The sequence below is a fragment of the Equus asinus genome, chromosome 1 (genome assembly GCF_041296235.1).
Source record: "Equus asinus isolate D_3611 breed Donkey chromosome 1, EquAss-T2T_v2, whole genome shotgun sequence".
NCBI lineage: Eukaryota > Metazoa > Chordata > Mammalia > Perissodactyla > Equidae > Equus > Equus asinus.
This window is the reverse complement of record NC_091790.1, coordinates 37,057,118-37,079,935: the sequence shown is the minus strand read 5'-3', so window position 1 is coordinate 37,079,935 and position 22,818 is coordinate 37,057,118. Positions and strand designations below refer to the sequence as shown.

At 40.7% G+C, this 22,818-nt stretch overlaps 1 protein-coding gene across 3 annotated transcripts in view; it reads left to right on the top strand.

The window, feature by feature from the left end:
- Positions 1-21,092, top strand: part of CCDC170 (coiled-coil domain containing 170) — a 93,074-nt gene extending 71,982 nt beyond the window's left edge. Inside the window, exons 9-11 of one of the 3 annotated variants that reach the window (XR_011495583.1) lie at positions 1,868-2,138; positions 16,832-17,068; positions 18,767-21,092. Coding sequence is in view for 2 of the 3 variants with exons in the window: in XM_044761467.2 (XP_044617402.1) it covers positions 1,896-2,138; positions 16,832-17,068; positions 18,767-18,967 (681 nt within the window). In the remaining variant the exon portion in view is untranslated. The remainder of the gene's footprint in view (positions 1-1,867; positions 2,139-16,831; positions 17,069-18,766) is intronic. The other 2 variants (XM_044761467.2, XM_044761468.2) reach the window with 2 other exon arrangements.
- The last annotated feature ends 1,726 nt before the right edge of the window (positions 21,093-22,818 follow it).

Sequence of the window (22,818 nt, the reverse complement as noted above, 5' to 3'; positions counted from 1 at the left end):
GTCTGTTGAGGAAGGCTCCTGGAATTTGCTATGTGAACATGTGTTTAGATTCCGTGGCCAAAATACATTCTCATGGCTAAACCTAGTTGCAAAGGAGGCTTGAAACTGTAGCCTTCACTCTGGCCAGCCATTTCCCTGGCTGAAAAATTCACTGTTTCTATTACTAGGGGAGAAAAGGAAAATGGGAACATGTAGCAGGCTGTGCCTTTATAAACTCTATTGCGCTATAAAGTAGAAAGAGGAGAAGAGCTTACTTTTTCCTCGCTCAAAGGAAGAGTTAGAAACAGTTTAGACTAAATGAATGAATGGATGAAAATATAATTGTTATATAATTATTAGTATTGGGAAAGAAAGAGGAAAACACAGATGTGTTCTTATAATAGTTCCTAGGAGAAAATTCTATGGTAGAATTATAGTGTGCAGGCTGTGTAATGGTTCACATCTGGGTTCCCAATTTGGCTCCACCAAGCTGTGTGACCTTGGGCAAATTGCATACCTCTCTGTCTCTGTTTCCTCATATTTAAGATGGGGATAATACCTACCTCAAGAGATTGTTAATTTTTAATAAATAACATTTTTGAACTCTTGGCACATAAAAGATGTTCTATTCACATTTGACCTCTTCTCCATTTACCGTATCTTTGGGAATATTTTATAAAAGAAAGCAGACAACCCCATTACCATTGGAGACATCAAATTGAGCCACAATTCTTTCTGAAGTTCTCGTCAGATAATTGATTTTTTCTCCATATTGAACACCATTCCTTCTTAAGCATTGTGTCATTATTAAAATTACCAGTGTACAGAACTTACCAGTGTACATTTACAATAGAGTGGAATTTGACATGGAGAAGCTCAAAGAAGGGAGTTTATTAGAAAAATATTAAAAGAGCCTCTTAAAAATGGATCTGGGTATGGACATCGCTGTCACTGTTAAGCAAGGTACTTAAGCCCTCATTTCGGTAAGTCCGTCACACCTCCGAACACTTTATAAATGCAAAGAGTATAATTAGGGAAAATGTGACAGTCTTCAGGGCTTCTGTAATTGTACACAATTCCAATCCCCAATGTTTGTGACAGATGAAAGGTTTCTGTACTTAATATTCCACTCACTAATTGTGACATGTGAAACCCAGGAAGAATTTTTTCCTTGTTAGAGTCCATAATGTTTTGCTAAAACTCACTATAATTTCCTTCATCAAGTTTGATTGTCAATGATAAGTGCTGTTTGAAAACCTTGTTCTCTGCTTGGGTGGTGGATGGTATAGGCCGTCCTATAATAAAGACACCAGTGAACTAGACCCTTCTTGAAGTCCCTTCGATTTCTAAGATTTTAAACATATAAACAAAGCTTTCTTAAAAATCTCTTTGGTATAGCTTACTTTCAAAAGATATCCACTCTCGCACTTGGTGCCTCTCAGTCTGGTTCTAAAGGACTGAAATTAGTCAGTCTAGGTTTTCAGTAATAATTTGCACCCTGTCTTCCTTCAGAAAAGACCGGTGCAAGCATAGTTGCCTTGGGCTGTTGAAGAGGATTTTGTCTCTCTGTCTTATTATATTCTTCTCTTGATAAGCCCATTTCAGTAGTTTGAAAAGTAATTTTACATTTTTATCACGCTGCACAAATTGTTGGAGGGAATCAGATGTTGAAAGCCTGCTGCTTTGTGCATTTTCGGTGGCTCTTTTGTCTCATACTTTGCAGCTACAAAATTAATTCTTGGAAAAATAGGAATGAAAAATGCAATCAGGAAAAGGAATCCAATAACCTTTTCTGATGCTTTCCAAATTAGTCTTATTGAAGTCTAGATAAAGATCAGCATTATCTGAGTAATTCATTTATATTTACTGACTGTTCAATTATTATTAGAAAAAAATCCCTGTTTGTATCAAACCAGCTAAAGACTCAGAAAGAAAGACTGGAGAGCAAAGAATTGCACATGAACCTGCTCCGGCAGAAAATAGCCCAGCTGGAGAAAGAGAGGCAGGTGCGGACGGCCCTGGCCGCGGAGAGGGACGAGGCCAATGTTACCATAAGGAAGTTACAGAAGAAGGTGGAGAGGCTGCAGAAAGAGCTGAGCGTGTGTCAAGAACTGAACACTCAGCTTAAAGCCAAGCTGGCTGACACCAGTGAGCTCAAGGCAAGTCCTCAGCTTTACTTCCTTGTTGCTTTTTGCTCATTACCATGAAAGTGTATGCAAAAGAGTGACAGCTTTATGATGGACACACCAGGAAAAAAAAAGATGAACCCTTCCTTCGATTTTCTTGAGTTGTGGGAGGAATGCAAAAATTACACAAATCTGCGTATTAGATCAATTTAGAGTCCCTTTGATATTTGAAACGAAGTCACAGTTGCTGAAGAGTCAGGCAGGTAACTGTTTAACATGCTCTGGAGGGGGCATTACACCAACTAGAGAAGTGGACAGCGGACTGGGGCAATGTGCTTCCTGGGTTTATACACTGGAATACTACTCAGCCATGAAAAAGACAAAAGTGTGCCGTTTGCAACAACATGGATGGACCTTGAGGGTACTATGCTAAGTGAAACAACTCAGGCAGAAAAAGACAAATACTGTATGATTTCACTCGTGTGGAAGATAAACAAACACACACACACACATAGATAAGGAGAACAGATTGGTGGTTACCAGAAGGGAAGGGAATCAGGGGTAAGGAAAAGGGGTAAAGGGACACATATGTCTGGTGATGGATAAAAACTAGACTGTTGGTGGTGAACACGATGCAGTCTATACAGAAACTGAAATATAATAATGTACACCTGAAATTTACACAATGCTATAAGCCAATATGACCTCAATAAAAAATTAAAAGCTTAAAAGAATTTAATCAAAATATGTAAGTGTCACGTATGTGTGCCACTGGCGATAATATGTAACTTCATATGCACATATCGTCCCTGGCAGATATGCATACTGTGAATACGGATGATGATAATGTCCTGGCTCTTTGCCGACGAGCGCTCTGAACCAGACCTTTGGAATGTTTCCAGAGCTGGAAACAGACCACTAGGGAAAAAGAACCTGGAATTAAGCCACCCCTTGAATATGTGTAGTGGGGACGAGATGTGTAGTGGGCGAAACTGTAGTGGGCACGAATATGCGTAGTGGGGGAAATTTTAGGAAATATTTCTCACTGTATTTTCCCTTCTGAGTCATTAGCTCTTTTGCCTCTAAAGTCCTTCTGCCATCAGGACCAGGCCACTAAGTTGAGGGTTATTTCCCTAGAGAAGGGAAGGGCAGACATGGCTCAGGGGAGGGGACGTATTTGAACACAAAGAAGGGGGAAGCAAGGGAAACCATCTGATGGACTACCACGGGTGGGGAGAAAATATCAAGGTGAGTACCCTTGACCCCCCTCACACTTTGAGACTGACCTGTGGGGCTGGGGTGTGGTGCGGTGGGGGTGGAATCCCTGAAGTCAGCATGCTGCTGCTCTCGCCCTGGCTGGCAGCGTCTGCGGGAGGTGCTGAGCAGAGAGCTAGCTTGCATCCCGGTTCCCTGGAGCCTGAACTTCCATTTGCACTCGTGGCGGATATGGAAGATAGCTCAAGATGCATGCTGGACAGCTCACTGTAGGCGCAGGTAGGGTGGTCTCCTCAAGTGAGGGACAAAGTGATCCTGAATGAGAGGCTTTGGCCAGATCACCTAAGCTGCGATCCAGTGGCAGTTCCAGCCAAGCCTTGAATTACCCAAGGCCAATGAGCAGGTCTTGACGTTGATCAACAAACCTTCACAAATTCACCAGTCAGATATCAGATACAGGAAAGATTCGGGCCAGTGTGTGGGCCAGAATCACCTCTGCTAACATCCCACGGATTTTCATCCACCTAGACACTATCTCAGGAAGAAGGAGGGGAGAGAAGCATCCCAGAAAGATTGAGCAGTGCAGGAATGAAAAGACATTTTAAGCCAGAGGAAATATGGTTAGTTAGAAAATACCATTTGCTCCAACAGTTTGGGGTGCTGGTGTTGGAAACTGGTTTCTCATTTCCAAAAGACAACACAGCTTATCCTAAAGTTGATGTGCCTGGACCTTGCTCTGGCTGTTCCTGACCCATAGGATGTGTGGCCTGTTTATCTCCAGGCTGGAGGCACGCAGCCCCTGACTTCCTTGCGTATGGCGCCATAGGAGCACTGTTTTGTTAGAGAGATAAAGGACCCCTAAGTACTTCCAGAGAAGCCAGGAAGAAAAAGTTAAAGACGTGGAAACCAGTGGTAAGGCAGCTAATAAGGGGGCACGTCATGGAGCAAAAAAAAAGGAGGAACTTCGCCATGATAGCCAAGGTGTAATACAGAGCTTTGAAAATGAAACATAGGTTTTCTCTTTCATCAAATTTTTCTCTTCTCTTTATTATTTGCTTTTTTCCTACTTTATTTTGCTATTTGTTTTTTATCTTCCTGAGATGTTTATCAGCTCATTAATGTTTAGTCTTCCTTCTTTTCTAATACATGTATTTATGGCTGTGAATTTTCCTCTAAGTATTGTTTGAGCTACATCCCAAAAGTTTGGTTATATAGTAGGTTGGTTGTCATTTAGTTTAAAATATTTTCTAATTTTCTCTGGGGTTTTTTTCTTTGATACACAGATTATTTAGAAGTACATCTCTGAATTTCCAAGTATTTGGAGATTTCGTAATTATCTTTGTTGAAGTAATTTGAGGTTTATAGGGTGATGTTCTCCTCCTCCAGAGAGGATATTTATTTTCTTTTTCTAGATTCCAGAGGGCATTTTAACCTCATAGCTCTGGCCCATCTTAATCCAAATTTAAGCCTTAAGGTATTTTGAGACTCTCTGTTGATATGAAGTGAAGTGACACACTAGATGGGGGAGAGAGTTTCCCCCGTTTTCCTTACTAGTGAGACGAAGCCTTTTAGGGACCCAGTCCCCAGTAGGAGTGACTTATTGGGGGTCCCATCAGAGGCAGGAACCAGGTTCTGACTCCTGTGCTCCATCTCTGAGAGGCTGGCAAAATGCCCTAAACCCCTCAGCCACCCCTTCCAGATTAGCAAACGCTCCCACAGAACGAAGGGTCCCAAAGACTTTGTGCACCTTCGAGTTCCAAGCCTCTCCTGGATGTTGGTCCAGTAGTTTTTGGTATCTTATAAGCTCTTTGAACTTTTAAGGAGGGTTTTTTTTTCTTGTTCCCCTCTTAAATTGTATTCAGTGAGACAGTCTGAACTACCTGGTCTCCGTTTTCCAAGGCAGAAGAAGACATTGTAAGCAGTGATTTAATGGGGAGTTAGAAAAATACACACATAGATATGCGGAAAACTCTACGCCATAGATGACCAAAAGGTGACAGAGGAAGAAGATGGTGTTCGTTTAAATCTTAGGGCTACACTACTGGAGAGTTACCTTAGTTTTCCATGGCAGCAATCTCTAAATCTTTCTGCGTGTGCATTCCACTTTGCAGACCACAGATCTATGGATCAAGTATTTCTCCAGTCCACCAGGTATATATCTGAAGCAAACACTTAATCTTTGATAAAGCCTCTCTTACACCACTTAAAATTCCTCTGTTTGGGCTCAATTTGGTTGAGAAGGAAGGGAGATAGCTTCTTGTGTTTCCAATACGGTTTTCCAGCTATCAACGGACTGTAGTGACATCTTGGATTACTCCAGAAGCACTGCCTGGAGTGCCCACCTACTATTATTGCTACTCCACTGCCCCTGGGCCTAGGAAGACCCTCTTCTGTTCATTGACTTTCTCATGTTGGAGGATAGATGAGAATGGCTCTCATAGTTGATGGGTACCAATGCATAAAATAGGAATGATAAGCAAAGTGGACTTGGGTTTCAAAGTGGGGAAGTAAATTCAATCACAAAGAAAAGGACATGTTTCATTGTAAGAATGTGTCAGTGGAATAGTCCAACTTTTTCAAAGAAATCTCTGATAGAAAGGAAGGGTCAATGGCATTGTGGATTTTCATGCATTCAACTGTGCAGAGCTCCACAAAGTCAAGGGGAAGAGAATAATATTGAGTAGTCAATAACTAAGTGGGAGTGACCCTAAGGAAGCTTAATGCATATTAGCTTCTCAGAAGAAGGACCTGAATGAGGTTTTCCTAATAAGACTACCAGTGTGTTTCAGAAACAAGACGTGGTAGTGATGGAAGATTCAATGTGAGCTCCGTGGCTTCTTATCCCCAATTTGCTCCACTCCATGGCTGGGAAATTTGGTCCCTACCAACAAATTTACTGTTTCTTACGTAATGTGGTTATTCCTGTCCTCAAGAGAAATTAAGAAGCTTAATTTAGAAAGTCGGAATTTACTCAACCTTGGTGTTCATTTTACTGTTAACTAGTTATAAAATCTGCATTACTTCCATGATTGAGCCCCCATTCTCCTTAACTGGGTTCCTGCTTTGTTCTTTGTACTGTACTCATACCTTCGTAATCTCAGAGACTCTTGTTTCTCTTGATACTAGGAGCCTGCCTTGCTTTTGTTATTTCTCTTCAAGGAGCTGAAATTCCACCTGTGATTGAGGCTGGCTGGCCCCTATGAAGGGCTGTCAGTACTCTGTGACATTGACTTGTAGGTTCCAGCCAGCTCTCTGCATGTTTCCAGATATTGTAAAGCTAAAATATAATACTATAGTGAATAAATATAATGTAAAGCATGATATAAATATTAGTTGCCATTATAACTAATTTTATCACTGGAAGTTGTAATGTGGGGCTGGTGAAACCTTCAGAATTACCGCAACTCAGAGGCCCAAATAAGACGGGCCGGCAGAAATGGAGCATGGCAGAACAAAGTCTAACAGCAGAGGGAGTCGTGATGAAGCAAGGAGCTCCCGGTCTGTGACACCCAGGAATACTGTTCAGCATCTGCTGCATGAGAGGGAATGACAGCAGTTTTAGAAGTGGGACAGCTCCTGGTGAATGGCAGTGTGGGTGCCCATTGAGGGTTTGGGTCTGAGGCATGGAATCTTCCAGGTTAAGCATATTGACAGTAGCAGTAGGATGTTGGGGCCAAGCCAACCCTGAATGGTTGTCAACCAGAAATGGCATTGAGGTGAGAGTAGCCCCCACTTTCCGTGGCAGATAGCAGAAACAGGGAAACAAGGGGCTGGCCCGTGGCTGATTGGTTAAAGTTCCATGCATTCCGCTTCAATGGCCCAGGTTCATGTGTTTGGATCCCGGGCGTGGACCTACACCACTTGTCAGCCATGCTGTGGCAGCAACACATATAAAATAGAGTAAGATTGGAACAGATGTTAACTCAGGGCAAACGTTCCTCAGCAAAAAAGAAAGAAAGAAAGGAAGGAAGAGAAGGAAGAAATAGGAAAGCAGTGGAAATGGAGTCCTGTGTCTACAGAATATGATGTTCCCATTTGGTTTCAACTTCGTCTGCCTTAGGTCTGCATCATTTTCCTGGATTATTATAATTATTTACAAGTGGCTTTTTCACAAGCAAGCCTGATTCCTATAATAAAGTCTTGCTCTCTGGGTGATGTTATTTTGCAACATGTGGTTCTAGTAACAGTGTCTGGTTTAAGAATTTCCAATTCTGGCATCAGTGGTGTCAAGTAATGTTTTCAAGTGTGGGGCACGGCCCTCTGGTGGTATACAAAATGGTTCTAGGTGGTACCTGGCAGGGCGTTATATAATGTTCAATCCTGAAGTGAAAACTTATTCCCTTTAATTTTGCTTTCAATTCTTTCATTATCAAGAAGAAAAATCTTAGTTAGAGGTTATTATGTCTTTATACCTCTGGAACACTTGCTAATCTACTTTTTAAATGAAGAATAAGCCTTAAGCTCAGGACTGAGTACAAGCAGTAGTACCTAGTAATACTGTTTTGTTTTCATTATTCAGTGTTTGTTTTATTGTCTACCTTTGTGGCAAATTCTATTGAAATCATATAAAATTCCCCTTAAAATAAATTCATTTACGTTAAAAAGGCGATTGAGTTAAAGAAAGAAATGATTAATACAGGTGATGTGGATATGACAAAAATTGTGGAGGTGGAATACTCAAAATATAGGCAAATAGATTGGAGAAGAGAGTGATAATTAAGTGCAATGAGTGGGAGAATAGAAGCTCCGATTGGCTGCTGCTAACAGCATGGTAATCTCTGGGAGTCAGGGAGTGGTGGGAGAAGAAGCTGGGCAGTGGGCAAGAGCCAGGTCACACAGGGCTTTGCATATCATGTTAAGATGATTGGACCTACCCTCTGGGTCCTGGGGAGCCACTGGAGAGGTTCAAGCAGGAGAGTGAAATTGATAGGAAAGAGACTAAAAAGGAACAGAGGCTTGAGGCCAGCAGGGGGTCTCCAGAATGAGGCTTGATCAACTGCATCAAGTGCAGCAGTAAGATAAAGACTGAAGGACTGTTCATTGCACTTGACTTTGGGACATCTGTGGCTCAGGCGTCTATGGTAGTAGATCATGGTGATGGGGAGAGGTCTCTGAGAATAAGCTGAATTTCATTTGGCTGAAGGATGAAGGAGAAGTGGAAACAAAGATGGTGAAATACTTGGATGAAATATTTGGATGAAAAGAAGAGAGTTGGGGAAGTAAATAAAGTTGGCTTGTGTGTTTACTTTGTTGGTTTATTTTGCCTAAGGAGGTCCACACGCTTTTACAGATAAGATATAGGAAAGGTTTAGGAGAGACTGGACTTGACTGACTCAGGGTCTATTCAGACCCCTCATTCTGTTTCAATAGAATGCCAACTCTGCCTTACAGTGGAGCTGAGAGACCTCTCTAACTTACTAACACAGTAAATGCCCACTTCGTGAATTTATCAGAGATTTCCACTACAAAATAGCTTTTTATTTTTTTCTTTGAGACATTGAGTTATTGGTGTCCGAGACAGATGAATGATATCAACCGTCCATCTTTGTACGTTGCCTATGCTTGTCACTGCGCTAACTTTACTACTCAGAAAGTAACATTTCTGGAATTGGCAAAAACCGCCTTCCCGTATTTGTTTTCCAGAGCTGCCATAACCAGTTACTGCAAACTGGGTGGCTTAATCCAACAGAAACTTTTTCTCTCACAATTCTGGAAGCCAGGTGTCTGAATTCCTTCTGGAGGATCTGAGGGAGAACCATTCCGTGCCTTTCTTCTGGCTTCTGGCTGCTGCTGGCCATCCTTGGCTTGCAGCTGCATAATTCCAACCTCTGCCTCCATCTTGACGTGATCTTCCCTTCTGTGTGTCTCTCCTTTTCCGTCCCTTATAAAAATACCCATCATGGCATTTAGGGCCCACCTCATCAGGGATGATCTCCTCATAAGATCCTTACCTTAATTACATCTGCAAAGGCCCTTATTCCAAATAAGTCACATTCTGAGGCTCTGAGTGGACAAATCTTTTGAGATGGGGACACAATTCAACCCACTACACTTACTAAATTAAGAATTAATTTCACCATTTGTAGAAGGTCAACATAAAACAATAATTTGGACTACATTTCCATGTGTTTTTTTAAAAATAGTTGAGATATAATTCGCATGCCATAAAATTCACCTTTTTAAAGTGTGCGATTCAGCGGTTTTTAGACAAGGTTGTGCAACCATCACCACTCCCTAATTCTAGAACATTTCCATCATGCCCTTCCACACCCCCAAAAACTCCCATGCTCATCAGCAGTCACTGCCCATCCCCTGCTTCCCCAACCTTTGGCAGCCACTAATCTACTTTCTATCTCTATGGATTTGCCTATTCCGGATATTTCATATAAATGGAATCATACAATATGTGGCCTTTTGCCTCTGATTCCTTTCACTTTGTATAATTTTTTCAAGGTTCATCCATATTGTATCATGTGTCAGTGCTGTATTCTTTCTACATGTATGTACACATATCTATCTACATATATACATGTACATATGTATGTAGAGAGAGAGATCTATTATATACAGACATGTATAGAGACATCCATTTTAAGGAATTGGCTCACATAATCATGGAGGCAGGCAAGTCCAAAATCTGCATGATGGGCTGGCAGGCTGGAGACTGAGGAAGAGCCAGTGTTGCAGTTCAAGGCCAAAGGCTGTCAGCTGCCATAATTTCCTCTTGCTCAGGGGAAGTCAGTCTGTTGTTGTATTCAGACCTTCAACTGATTGCATGAAGCTCACCCACATTATGGAAGGGAAATCGGCCTTACTGAGAGTTCGCTAATTTAAACGTTAATCTCACCTCCAGAACATCCTCATGGACATATCCACAATAATGATTGAGCAAATATCTGGGCACTGTGACTCAGCCAACTTGGCACATAAAATTAACTGTCGCAGTTCTTTTTACTGGTTGAATAATATTCCATGGTGTGGGTATATCACATTTTGTTTATCCATTTAGCATTTGATGGATATTTGGATTGTTTCCACTTTTTGGCTGTTATGAATAAGACTGTTATGAACATTTGTGGGCAAGTTTTTGTATGCATTTCTGTCTGTTGCAAAACCCTTGTTGAAGACCTTGACTCCTAGGATGTCCAAATCTGCCTCTTTAAGACCCATGCAGTAAATTTCCCCCTTAATTCTAGACCAGAAAAAAGTAGACCTTTCCAGATGAATTATTAAATTTTAATTTGGCAGGCAAACTTAAGTATTATAGAAATCCCTTTTTGAAAGAAAAATATTCTTTCATAGATTCCCCTCCCTGTGTTGCGTCAAAATAATTTGTTGTAATATTGCTTTCATATGTACAACCCTAACACTACAGAGAAATTTCTTAATCTTATTATGTTTTTCCCATTATAAAATCCAAATCAATTTAGAAATCAAAATAAAGTGTAAAAATAGAATTAAAAAAATTAGCAATATTAATTCAATATGCTAGATTATGTTATTTTACCAAAATCACCATTAATAAGAATATGTGGTACCAATCCCTCATAACACAGGCTCTGTTGAGTTGGGCGCACCTATAGTCTGTGTTGTAAAGGCAGAGCGATTATTCCACCATGTGACTCATTCTACTACTGTGGATACATTGTTTGTGCATACACCATGACACAGGTTGGCCTTTGCTTGGCACGAACATGTTATTTGTGTATTAACTCTACCTTTGCTCTTTCCTCATTAACCTAGGATAATTAAAGTAGTACTACTAATTGGCGTAAGCATAGCTTTATGCACAAATGCAAATGCAGACACTGAAATCATGTGGCAGAACTCCAGGGCATCCAGAAAATGCTTTGTGTAACTGACATAACACCATTGCTTCATAGCCTGCATCAGTTATGATTAGTTTCAGCTGAATACATCAAAACACCCCCCCCCATAATAACAGTGGCTTAGATGGGAGAGATGTCTATTCCTTTCTCACTAAAAAGAAGCTTAGAAGTAGACATTCTACACTTAGTAGGATAGCTCCATGGTCATTGGAAATACTGGCTTGTTCCATCTTTCTGCTTCACTATCCTAGCAACAGCTTTCATCTTCAATGCCACCTCTCAGTGCAAGCTGGCTGCTGGCCTTATTCCAGTCATCAGGCAGGAAAAAGCTGGAGGGACACATTTTATACCACTTTCTAGGAATGTTACAACACTTCTTATGTCTCCGTTGGCCAGAACTTAGTCCCTGGGCCTCACTCAGATGAAATCAGTGTGAGAAGTGAGTCTTTATTCTGGGCAGTCAGAAAGAAAGAAAGAATGAATATTTGGTGGAGAGCTATCCGCTTTTAGTCTGTACCAAGTGGCCCATTCTTAGTAGGGAGCCGTGGCCCAAACTCAGTAGTCAGACAATCAAAAACTAGTGGAAAGCCATTATTACCTTCATTGTAGTCTCTCAAGGAGACACCAAGGGGATCACCTTCTTCAGCCACCAGCAAAGATCTCAGCCTCGTTCTAACTCTCTTGATAATCTTCCACACAAGATAGCTGCTCCCCATGCTCCTTCTTGCCTCCAGAACTTTCTCCAGACCAGCCAGTGCAGCCTTTCTTTATATTTTTTTCCTAACCTACCATCTTGGACTCAGCTCTGATTATGTAGATTCATTGATCTTGAATTGTTCTGAGCTCTCCCCATTTTGAATGTATGCCCCAAGCAGAACCTGCAAGAAGGAACATTCTCGGGTGTGGAGTGGTAGGGGAGTGGAGGTGTGCGCAGACTGCAAAGTTAAACATCCTCCTTTGATTTCTGCTACTGTTTCCTCCTAGTTAAATCTCTATGGTTCTCTTTAGACGGGTCACAGCCTCTATTTGGGCAACTGGGAAACACTCCTACTTTGCTACCCCACCTCCTTTAGAGAGCCTGTGTGCAGTGCCTGGCTCCTGCAGGATAGGATTTTCAATGCAGCCTCTTGAAAACCCTCCAGCTGGAGAGTTTAGCTCCTCTGGGAGGTTCAGCACATCAAATGTTAAATTGAATCACCTTCTCTTTAAGTGCCTTTGGCCCTTGTAACATGAGAGAGAATTGTTCACCGGATTTTGCAATTCTTTCCCTCAAGGAGGCAGACACTAGATATGATGTTGACCGGAAACGAAGCACAGTTGGAATCTTCTCTGTCCTCGCTGGGGTCTGGGTGGCACCTCAGTCTTCTTTATGACCGGCTCTGTCCCACTGGAAGAATGTTAAGGACACGGTTTCTCACTGAACTCTGGGCTGGATCTGAGAAGCTCCCTTAGGAACATTAAGAAACCGACTTAGCCCTGTCTTGCTCCCTGGAATCTTGTTTGTTGGGTTTGACTTAGGAGGCTGAGGCCTTCATCCCCGCTGCTGGCTCCCACTTCTGACCTGGTGGCTTGGCTCAGAACTTCATTACTTGCTCTTGCTCCCTGACAACAAGAATTCAGGCAGCCCTCAGGATTGTGATAAAGTCTCATATTTTTCGGAAATTCTTGGCTATAAATTCTTCTCATTAGGACTTGATTTATGTGTTCCTAGCTTTCCAAGCTGTGTTCTGTCGCCTTTGGTAGATGGCCCACTGTGCATGTTTTTCCAATCTGAGCAGAAAGGCTGAATGTATCTCCTCTCTGTTAACTCAAGGTTTTGAATTCAACATTCCAATCCCAGCAACATCCCGCTTTGCCACAGATTTTCTCTGCCGTAGTGGGAGAGTTGGCACGTGAAGGGAATCTCTTTGTTTTAAAGGGAGATAACTTGGTTTCAAAATTGATATTGATTTCATCCATCTAATGTCCCCAATTTGTAAACTATTTGACAACCTACCTATTTAGAGCAGTTGTTTATGTAACTTATAAATAAATACACATATATATTCAAACATTTTTACTGAGAAGATGCATTATGCATGTATTGATCATGCATGGGAAAGTTCCCTTTACCGACTTTTTATTTTGAAAAATTTCAAATCTATAGAACAGTTGCAAGAAGAGTATACAGACACTCTTTTCCTGTTCATGTAGATTGTTAACGTTATACTGCTTGTTATATTTTGCCTAATGAGAGAGAGAGAAAGAGAGTAAGCTGTAGACATCATGACACCTCACTCCTAAATGCTCACCAAGTATCTCTTAAGAACAAGTGAATTCTTCCGTGTGACCACAATATGGTCATCACACTCAGGAGCCAACATAGAGACAATACTCTAATATGCTAGGATCTAATTTTTGATTTTGATTTTGATGTGATAACTGGGAATCCATGAATGATCTCCATGGTCAGCCCTGTAGACCGGCACTTCGTGGGTGTCTTTTCTTTGTCTCAAGTGCTGCTCTGCTGGTGCCATTTCATCGACTAAGGAGCTGACCCAGGGTCCCTTCTCCAGCTGTTGTTAATACTTTGTTTCCTGCATATTTCCCAAGCTACAAGGGTTGTTCTTAACCCTTCTTGATTGTAGGTCTCAGAGCAGCTGTCAGTTTCCCAAGAGATTTCCTCTCTCTTGCATGGAACCAGTTCAAAAGTTTTGAACTTGTCCAAGCATGTCTGCCATTGACCTCCTCTCCCTGGGAAGAAATTTAATTTCTTAAGAAGTTGTATGTGTTATAGTAGGTAAAATCAAGTTTCCAGTTTAGGTATTTGACTCAAGTACTTGATTCCAACTTCCTCAATTCAGTGAAGTCACACAAGGTGGTATAAATCTGATTTTCCACCTAGACATCTATATCCCAAGAAGTCACTTTTCCCCCATCTCATATCATAATTCTGATCTTAGAATAGTTTCTACCATTCCTCTGACTTTCCAGTGGTATTGGAGGAAACTTCAGAGTTTAAATCAGCTCAACTTGTGCTCCTTGCGCCATAATTCTGATACTCGGTCACAGTGAAGATGCTCTCTAAGCTGGAGCCTCGGTAAAGATTTTAGCCTTTGACAGTAGCTTCCAAATGTAATCTAGATAAATCACAACAGTCTCAAAATCCTTCATCAATAAATAATCAACAGTCCAGCAACTAAATGATGATTATTAGCTTTATTATTATTACTCAAAAAAAGAAAAAAAAAGAGAAAAGAGAAATACAAAGGTGGCTTTCATTCATCAGGAGTGGGAATATTTTTAAGCATCTTTCCCCATTTCTCTTTCTCTCTTACTTCCTTGCTGTGTGACACTGCTATCACCTCATTCCAAGATTCTTCAAAAAGCAGCTCCTGTGGCCTAGTTAACATAGACTGCTTCTTCTCACTTGTCTCTCAGCTCTTTATCATGGAGACCAGTTTGGTCTCTCAGGCTCTCTTCCTTTCTGACACTCTCTCCTTAACCGAGACTCTGCCCTAGGAACAGCAGGATGCGGGCAGATGCAGCAAGAAAGCATCCTCCCGTCTTAGAAAAGAAGAGATGGGAAAAAAGAGAAGACAGCAAACAAATTTTACTCAAATTCATTCTTTGGTATCTTTTATCACTTTTCTTTGTTAACTTTTAAATGATTTTCAACAAAATTGAAACATAAAATTATGCTTTTTCTTTGAGAATATGCCTGTAGGTCTTGTCAGAACTGTTAGGAAGCTCAGAACGAAATTCAGAGCTCTCCTGGTCTTTGTTCTTTGTCTGTTCCTTCCATTTGTACTTCTTCGTTTATTTCAGTTATTTATTTTGATGCATTTTAAAGGTTTCTTTGTAAGTGCACTTTCCAATAATAGCTTTATCAAGATATAATTTACATACTGTGAAACTCACCCTCTTAACGTGTACAACACAATGGTTTTTAGTATATTTGCAGAGTTGTGTAAAAATCACCACTGTCTAATTTCAGAACATTTTCATCATGAAAAGGAAACCCCATACCTGTTAGCAGTTACTCCCCATTTCCCACTTTCACCAGCCCCTGGCCTTTTCTGGATCTTTCACACAAATGGAATCATACAATAAGTGTTTTTTTGAGACTCACTTCTTCCCCTGAGCATAATGTTTTCAAGGTTCATCCATGTTGTAGCATGTATCCGTACTTCAGTCCTTTTTCTTGCCGAATAGTATTCTTTTGTATGGCTATACCCGCATTTTGTTTATCTACTCATCAGTTAATGGATATTTGGGTTGTTTTCCCTTTTTGGTGGTTATAATTAGTGCTGCTACGAACGTTCGTGCGTAGGTTTTGTGTGGACTTAAGTTTTCAATTCTCTTGGATTTATACACCTAGCAGCAGAATTGCTAGTTCATATGTTAACTCTATGTTTAACATTTTGAAAACTGGCAAGCTGCTTTTCATAGCTCCTGCACCATTTTACATTCCCATCAGCAGTACACGAGCATTCCGATTGCTCCACGTCCTCACCAACACTTGTTGTTGTCTGTCTTTTTGATTATAGCCATCTTATGATTAAGTGGTAGCTCATTCACATTTATTTTTAATGGTCAGTTTAACAAATTTTGTGTCTAATTATGCAGAACTACCTCAAATTCTTTTTTTTAATTGTGGTAAAATATACATAACATAAAATTTACCTTTTACACCATTTTTAAGTCTACAATTCAGTGGCATTAAGTACATTTGCAATGTTGTGCAACCATCATCGCTATCCATTTCTAGAACTTTTCATTGTCCTAAATGGAAACTTCGTGCCATTAAATACTAACTCCCCATTCCCTCAGCTCCTGGCAACTTCTATGCTATATTGTATCTCCGTGAATAAACCTATTCCAGGTATCTCATATGAGTGGGATTATACAACATTTCTCTTTTTGTGTCTGGTTTATTTCACTTATGATCTCTTCAAGGCTCATCCATGTTGTAGTATACATCAGAATTTTGTTCCTTTTTACTCAAATTCCTTTTGTAAGCAGATCTGCATAATTTGAAATATTAACCTACTAAAGAAAATGGTCCTCATAATCCAAGATGCTCTGTTTTGGCTTTAAGATCCTGGGACAGCTTCTTAGAGAGAGGTACCATTCCTTCCCTCTTGTTTTCAGTGGAGTGCTGTGGCCGCCTCCCACCTCCCATACTCATTGGTAAAGTCAGAAGAAATTTCTTTTGAAAAATTGCTAATTTTCCTCACAGCAGCGATGATGACTTGCCAAGGGGATTTTAGGTGGGGCTTCCTTGTGGCAAACCACTAGAAGAGGAGGTATTTTGCTCTTCCTAATCTTTCTGTACCAAGGACGACTCATTGGTAGGAGCAAAAAGTGCAAGTTGCTTTCACCCGTGGAGCTCATTAGAGCCTGCGTGTGAGTGCCAGCAGACTTTATTTTAATACTTAACCCCGGAATCATGCTATCTACCATTTTATTTCATGTATTTTCCAAATAGTGGTTCTCCAGTGTGCTGTTTATAAACTCTAGCTGTCTTAAGACTTGATTGTCCAGCATATATGCTTAGCAAAGTCTGTATAACTGGAGTGGATTCTATTCTTCATTCATAAAAAAAGTTAAGTGAATTCCATTGACTTCTGACTTGTCTTGTTTATACAATTTTCCTAAATGAATATGAAAGAAATGACCAGTATTCTCTTGATGTCTTAGATTAAAGCTTTGGAACAGACCAAAGCTATTGAAGACTTAAATAAATCGAGAGACAAACTGGAGAAGATGAAGGAGAAAGCTGAGAAAAAGCTAATGTCTGTTAAGTCAGAACTGGATACTACAGAGCATGAGGCTAAAGAGGATAAAGAGAGGGCCAGGAACATGATCGAAGCGATAACTGGTGAAATGAAGACCCTAAAAAAGTCTCTGGAAGAAGCAGAAAAGAGAGAAAAGCAGGTGGGTAGAAATTTCATGGTGAAACCTTATTTAGGGAAGTTAGGACAATGCAAAAGCTTGATAATTATTCATACATTTCTTCATAAACAATTTACAAAGCTTTCTATTTCATATCAACATAGTTGCCTGTCCCCTAGTGTCTTTTTGGTATTAAAAGAACCATTGTAATTTATTCCACCAAGAAAAATAATTCGCATTCTCATGGCCAGAATTGTAGGAAAGAAAAGATGTTCTTATCACAGCAGTGGGAAGCCTGTGAAGAGCCAGGTTCTGGTTCTGGAGAGGTTTTTATTGTGTCCCCTGTTTGCCTCTAAGTTGCATCATCCCAGATCTTCTAACGTTAACCAGGGCTTCAGCCTCTGGAGAGAAACCTTATCTCCAGCAGAGATCAGTTGCAGGAAACAATCCCAAATCTCAAACAGTGGCACCCAGACCTGATGGCCAACCAAGCCCAGATGTAAACCATCAAACAGTCCTCAGTGCTGGCTGGTTGCAAGGAGGGGTTTTATCTGCGGAGCCCATCAGAAGGTCAGACATAAGGGAGCGTGTGCTGGGCAGCCTGACCTCCATTGCTTTTGGCTTTCATCAGCTCTTTTTCTGAAGCTCAAAAAGGCATAGAGGGGGCTCTGATCCTAGGTTATTTTTCCTCTTTGGCTACCTCTGCTTTGGCTCATGTGTCAGGCAGAGTTGAGGAAGGCCAAACTTTAAGAGTGTCCTCAGAGGGAAACAGAGCTTTGGCCATATGCGAAAGGGCAGAAGAGTTTGAGGAAGCTTTCTCATCGGGGAGACTGGGCTGAAGAGAGCATTGTGGTTTCCAGCCTGGACTCAGCATAGGAAGGAGGTTGGGAAGTGAAGGAACATGTGGTGGGACGACTCGGAAGGCAATTCTTCTGGATGCAACAACTGTCTTCAGGTTGGATCACACCTTTTCTAAAATGAAAGGTACTTCTAGTGAGGGATTGCCCAGGTCCCCTAATTTATCTGCTTCTGCCTTAGCTTAGAATCACAGCAACCAGTCTATGAGAATTTGAAGGGGTATGAGGCACATTTCATCCATTATCTCCAGCCTCCTACCCTCCAAGTTTTCTTTTCATGGTGGAGAGAGAGTAGCCTTAGAGAGTCCAATGTTATGGGTTGTGAGGTGGCAATCTGTGTGATTTGATCATCACTTTGAAGTCCTCTGCTTTCTTTCCACTTATTCTTTCTTTAGTTTAAGAGGTTCATTGCCCAGTTAAAATTCCAGTGCACAGTGCTTATCACCCATAGACACAACCACACCAACGTTTGTAAAGCATTACCTAGTTTGCAGAGCACACACACGGTCATCCTTTCATTTGATCTGAATTTCTGAATATTCCTGGGAGGTAGGTGTATGGTCATTCCCACCCCGGAAATGAGAAAATGGAGCTTTAGTGAGGTCAGAGTCTCATTCATGGTTGCTGAACTGGGATTGTTGACTTGGTAGCCAATACCACATTAAGTGGCTTATCAGAAAAGTAGACATGAAATCGTCAAAGGTTCATTCTTGAAAGGACTCTAGAACACTAGCCTTTGTATTTTATAAGTGAGAGAATTAAGGCTAGTGAGAGTAATTTGCCCACCTCATACAAAAATTCACAGTTTTTGCATTGCATTTGGCCTAGCGGTAGTTGATACATTTTGCTCTCTCAATTAATGTGTTTCTGTTTGACTTTGCAGCTGGTAGACTTCAGAGAGGTGGTTTCCCAGATGCTGGGCTTGAACCTGACCAGCCTCGCTCTTCCTGACTATGAAATCATCAAATGTCTTGAAAGACTGATCCATTCACATCAGCATCACTTTGTCACCTGTGCCTGCCTCAAAGATGTGACTACCAGGCGAGACAGGCACTTGAAAGACCACTTGAAATTTCTTCATTGAACGCTACATCTCTTGAGGGAGGTGAAGCTAAGAGATGGCACGCAGTTCTCAATTTTACAAATTCCCCTAACCTTGGAAATTGGATCTGTGTGTGAATATTGTATACTTTGATGACAGAGCAGACTCCATCATTGGCAAAAAGAGATCCTAAAGGTGCCTGTCGTAGGTAAATGTACGGCACTAAAAACACTATTATTTCATTTGCTAGCACTTTAGGATCCAGAAGAATTCCTGTAGATCGTGTATCTAGAGTGAGAAATGGCAGTAGGGAATTAACGTTTATAGGGCATCTTTTATGAGTCAGAGGCTTTACTACCCAATTTAATTCTCATAATATCCACATGGATAAGCTTTAATATTTTTATGTTACAACCTCTTTGGGGCTCAGAGAGGGTGTTATCTCTCTGAGATTGCAGTTGGTGAGTGACAGAATGTATACCACGTTGGCTCAACATCAAAGGCTGTGCTTTCTCTACTATTCCACAGCCCTCCGGTTTCCCCTGAATCTCTGTGGTTCTGGTGGAAATTGACTGCACGAAGGAAGGAAAACATCCATACAATCAAGAATTGAAGTCTGAAAGTAACTAAGATTTATGAGGGTAACCAATATGATTTCTTTAAAAAGCAATACACCAAATATTTGGATAAAACATACATGGTTCTGAGATCCTGTAAGAAACTTACCTGTTTTAAATGTTCCTACCAGAGCACATTTGGTGGTAATTTTTAATGTTTCAACAAGACTGGTCTCAGTACTTCAAAAATGAGACCTTTAACGTGAAACCTATGAGACAAAGAAATCTTACACACTTTCATTCACCAATATATCAAATGCTCTCACAGCAAGGGTCCTTTTCCAGGATCAGGATTTTATTAAGAATTACTGTCATTTTCTGCCTTCCTTTTAAATTTGTATTTCACAGACATTTTTCAGGAAACAAGATTCTTCACTGAGAAAAACGTGTTACTCTTTTGGCTGGTTACCTGATTTCTGCCATACGAAATTTTTCTGTATAGTCCCTTAAAAAAAACGTTGGTGTCTGATTAAAGAAGAGGGGAAAAATAGGTGGTACCCAAACATTAAGAGAAAATGAACGAGTGTGTCACTTACAGCTTGGGTAACAGACCACGCAGAGGAAGAATGACTGAGGATCTCCACTGCGGGGTGGGTCAGCTTTGCCTGGCTTTGTCCTTCGTGAGCAAGGACAGTATGAAGTTGCATTTTGCAACTGAGCAAATACACCCACACAACGCTGCCTGAGGACGCAAGCTAGGTCTGCACCAGGCGGCAGAGGCAGCCTCGTGTTTTCCCAGAGGAAGGCCTGCAGTCTCTGGAGGGTCCCTCATATGCTTCACAGATGCAGTGGCTTCCGCTCTGGACCCACACTCACCCAGAGAGGAGGAAGTGTCTTCACTGTTTGGGTCTCTGGAGGCTAAGTGGCTCTGCTTTGCTCAGGTCATAGAAGAGGGGTCCGATGGTGGGGGGATTATTTCTGTGCATTCTCTCTGTTTTCATTGTCCAAATACAATCTTTAATGAACTTCGTTCATTTTTCTCTATAAATTTATTTTTGACACCATTCAAAGATGCTTTTCACAGCATTACTTTAAAAACATACACTGTCATAATATTATTTTTCCATTTTTGAGTTATTACATCTCTAGATTGACATAAGAGATTAGAAATGGTCCATAGTGGTTAGTACTACACTTTCTCTTTATTATCCAAAATTACATTCCATTTATCCTAATATAAGTTTATATAATATTTCAAATATATGACAAGCATATATATAATAATCTTTAATACACACAGTAATATTAAAAATGTTTGAATATAATCCCTAGGGATTTTGATGGGGAAGACTATATGGGCTGAGAAAAATAAATTGTGTCCATGTATATGGTCCATATGCACGCTAACTAACTATTTGACATTTGGACAAATTGACAATCCCTTAATAAGTCCATTTCCCTCTTTGTTGAAGTGCCAGTTGCTTATTGGCTTTCCCTCTGCAGCATTCATTCCAGACTTGGCAGGCCAGCTTCACATTTTTATGTTAGATTTTGTTCTTCCATAATACCCATGTATATTTTATGTTGCCCAATAAAATGTGTTAGATTGATGTGATTTTCTAAATAGAGTTTTGAAATATTTAATACTAACTCTTCTACCAAATACACTTGAGTGGTAATTGCTACTGAGGTTATCATTCTGGTCATTGCCTGAAACATTTAAATATATGCATAAAATATCTCCATTAGGAAAAAATTTAAACCTGATCTGTCTACATTTCACTTTTACCTTATAGTCTATCTTACAGATGAACAGCAGTGAGTGATTCAAGGTCTAGGGTTGGTGGGCTGAAAAGCTGTTAAAAAATGTCTATATTATTGACATTGTAATGATAATTAGGACTTAGAAATGCAGTCTAATTTTCACTGGGGGAACATTTCATGGTTATATAACCTTTGACCGGGAAGGCTCCACGCTCTTTATCCAATTATTGCACATCCTACTTAGCTTCTCATCAGCAAGTGGGGTCTGTGTGCTTCTTTTTCCCCTATGCAGCCTCCATACTGTTATTCCGTTGCCTTCGTATAAAAGTTTTTGAGGCTCCTGCTGACTGATACATAACTTTCTTCTGGTCCTCATTGCGCTTGCCCTACTATCATAGTGTCTGCTCTTCCTACAAGACTCTTGCAAATGGATCTTAGGTGTCTTCGCCATGCTCATTAAGTACTACCTTCATCTTGGATGACTTTAATGCCCATAAGGCAAACCCATGCAACACTATATCGTTAGTTTCTTGGGCATCTCAGCTCTCATACCTTTATCTCCTTTTGTTCCAACCACTCACACCCTAGATTGAAGTTTATAGCAATCCAATTTAGACCACCTTAATCCAAAGAGAGAATTTGGAAGGCTCATTTGAAAGATTCAGGGGTAGGCTAGCTTCAGCATGACTTGATCCAGGGATTCAAAATTATTATCTTGATTTGCTTGTCTTTGCATGTTGGTCTCACTTTCTCCTGAAGATGGGTTCCTCCATGCTGCCAGGAAAGATGACAAGCAGCTACATGGTCTTTATAACTCATGAGCTGAGAAAAGAGAGACTCTCTGCCTCCAGCATCTGTGGAAGAAATCTCAAAGAAGAGTCTGATCTTCTCCTCTTGGTCATATACCCATCCTTGAACCAAGCACTGTAGCCAGGGGATGAACTCATTGGCCTGCATTCCATGCCAATCCCTGTAGTGAGGGTGGGATAGGGTGAGGCTCCAGGATGATCTGTTCAACCAGGACCACATGTAATGACAGAAGGAAAGTTCCCCAAAGGAAGAGAAGCTGGACTGATACACAACATACATCTATGGTCAAATTCCGGAACTTCTAATCACCTAGACCTTCTCCACTTCTGAAATCTTATATTAAAATCTCCATAATCTCTTACCATCCCAGACCTCTATCTCTTACTCCCAAATAGCTGTTCTTTGAGTTTCCTTGGTCCTCGTATTTTTTTCCCTGCTAGTCTTACCCATCTTCACTCCATCTAAAGCCAGCCTAGACATTATGGTTCATTTCTTCAATCACTCTCCTCCTAACACCTTGAACTCTTTGTGCCCTTGCCCTTCTGTCTTCAACTTGGAGTTAATCCCAACTACCAATATTTCTGCTGCTTTTCTTGTCTCACTGAATGAGACTGAAGGAAATCACACAAAATCGCAGCTAAGTGGCATGCCAAATTCATGGCCTTTGATCTCACGTGAGCCCTCTGTAATAACTGGTAATCCTTCACTGTTTTCTCTGTTAGAGTCACTACCATTTTTCAAAATGACTATTGCAAATATTCT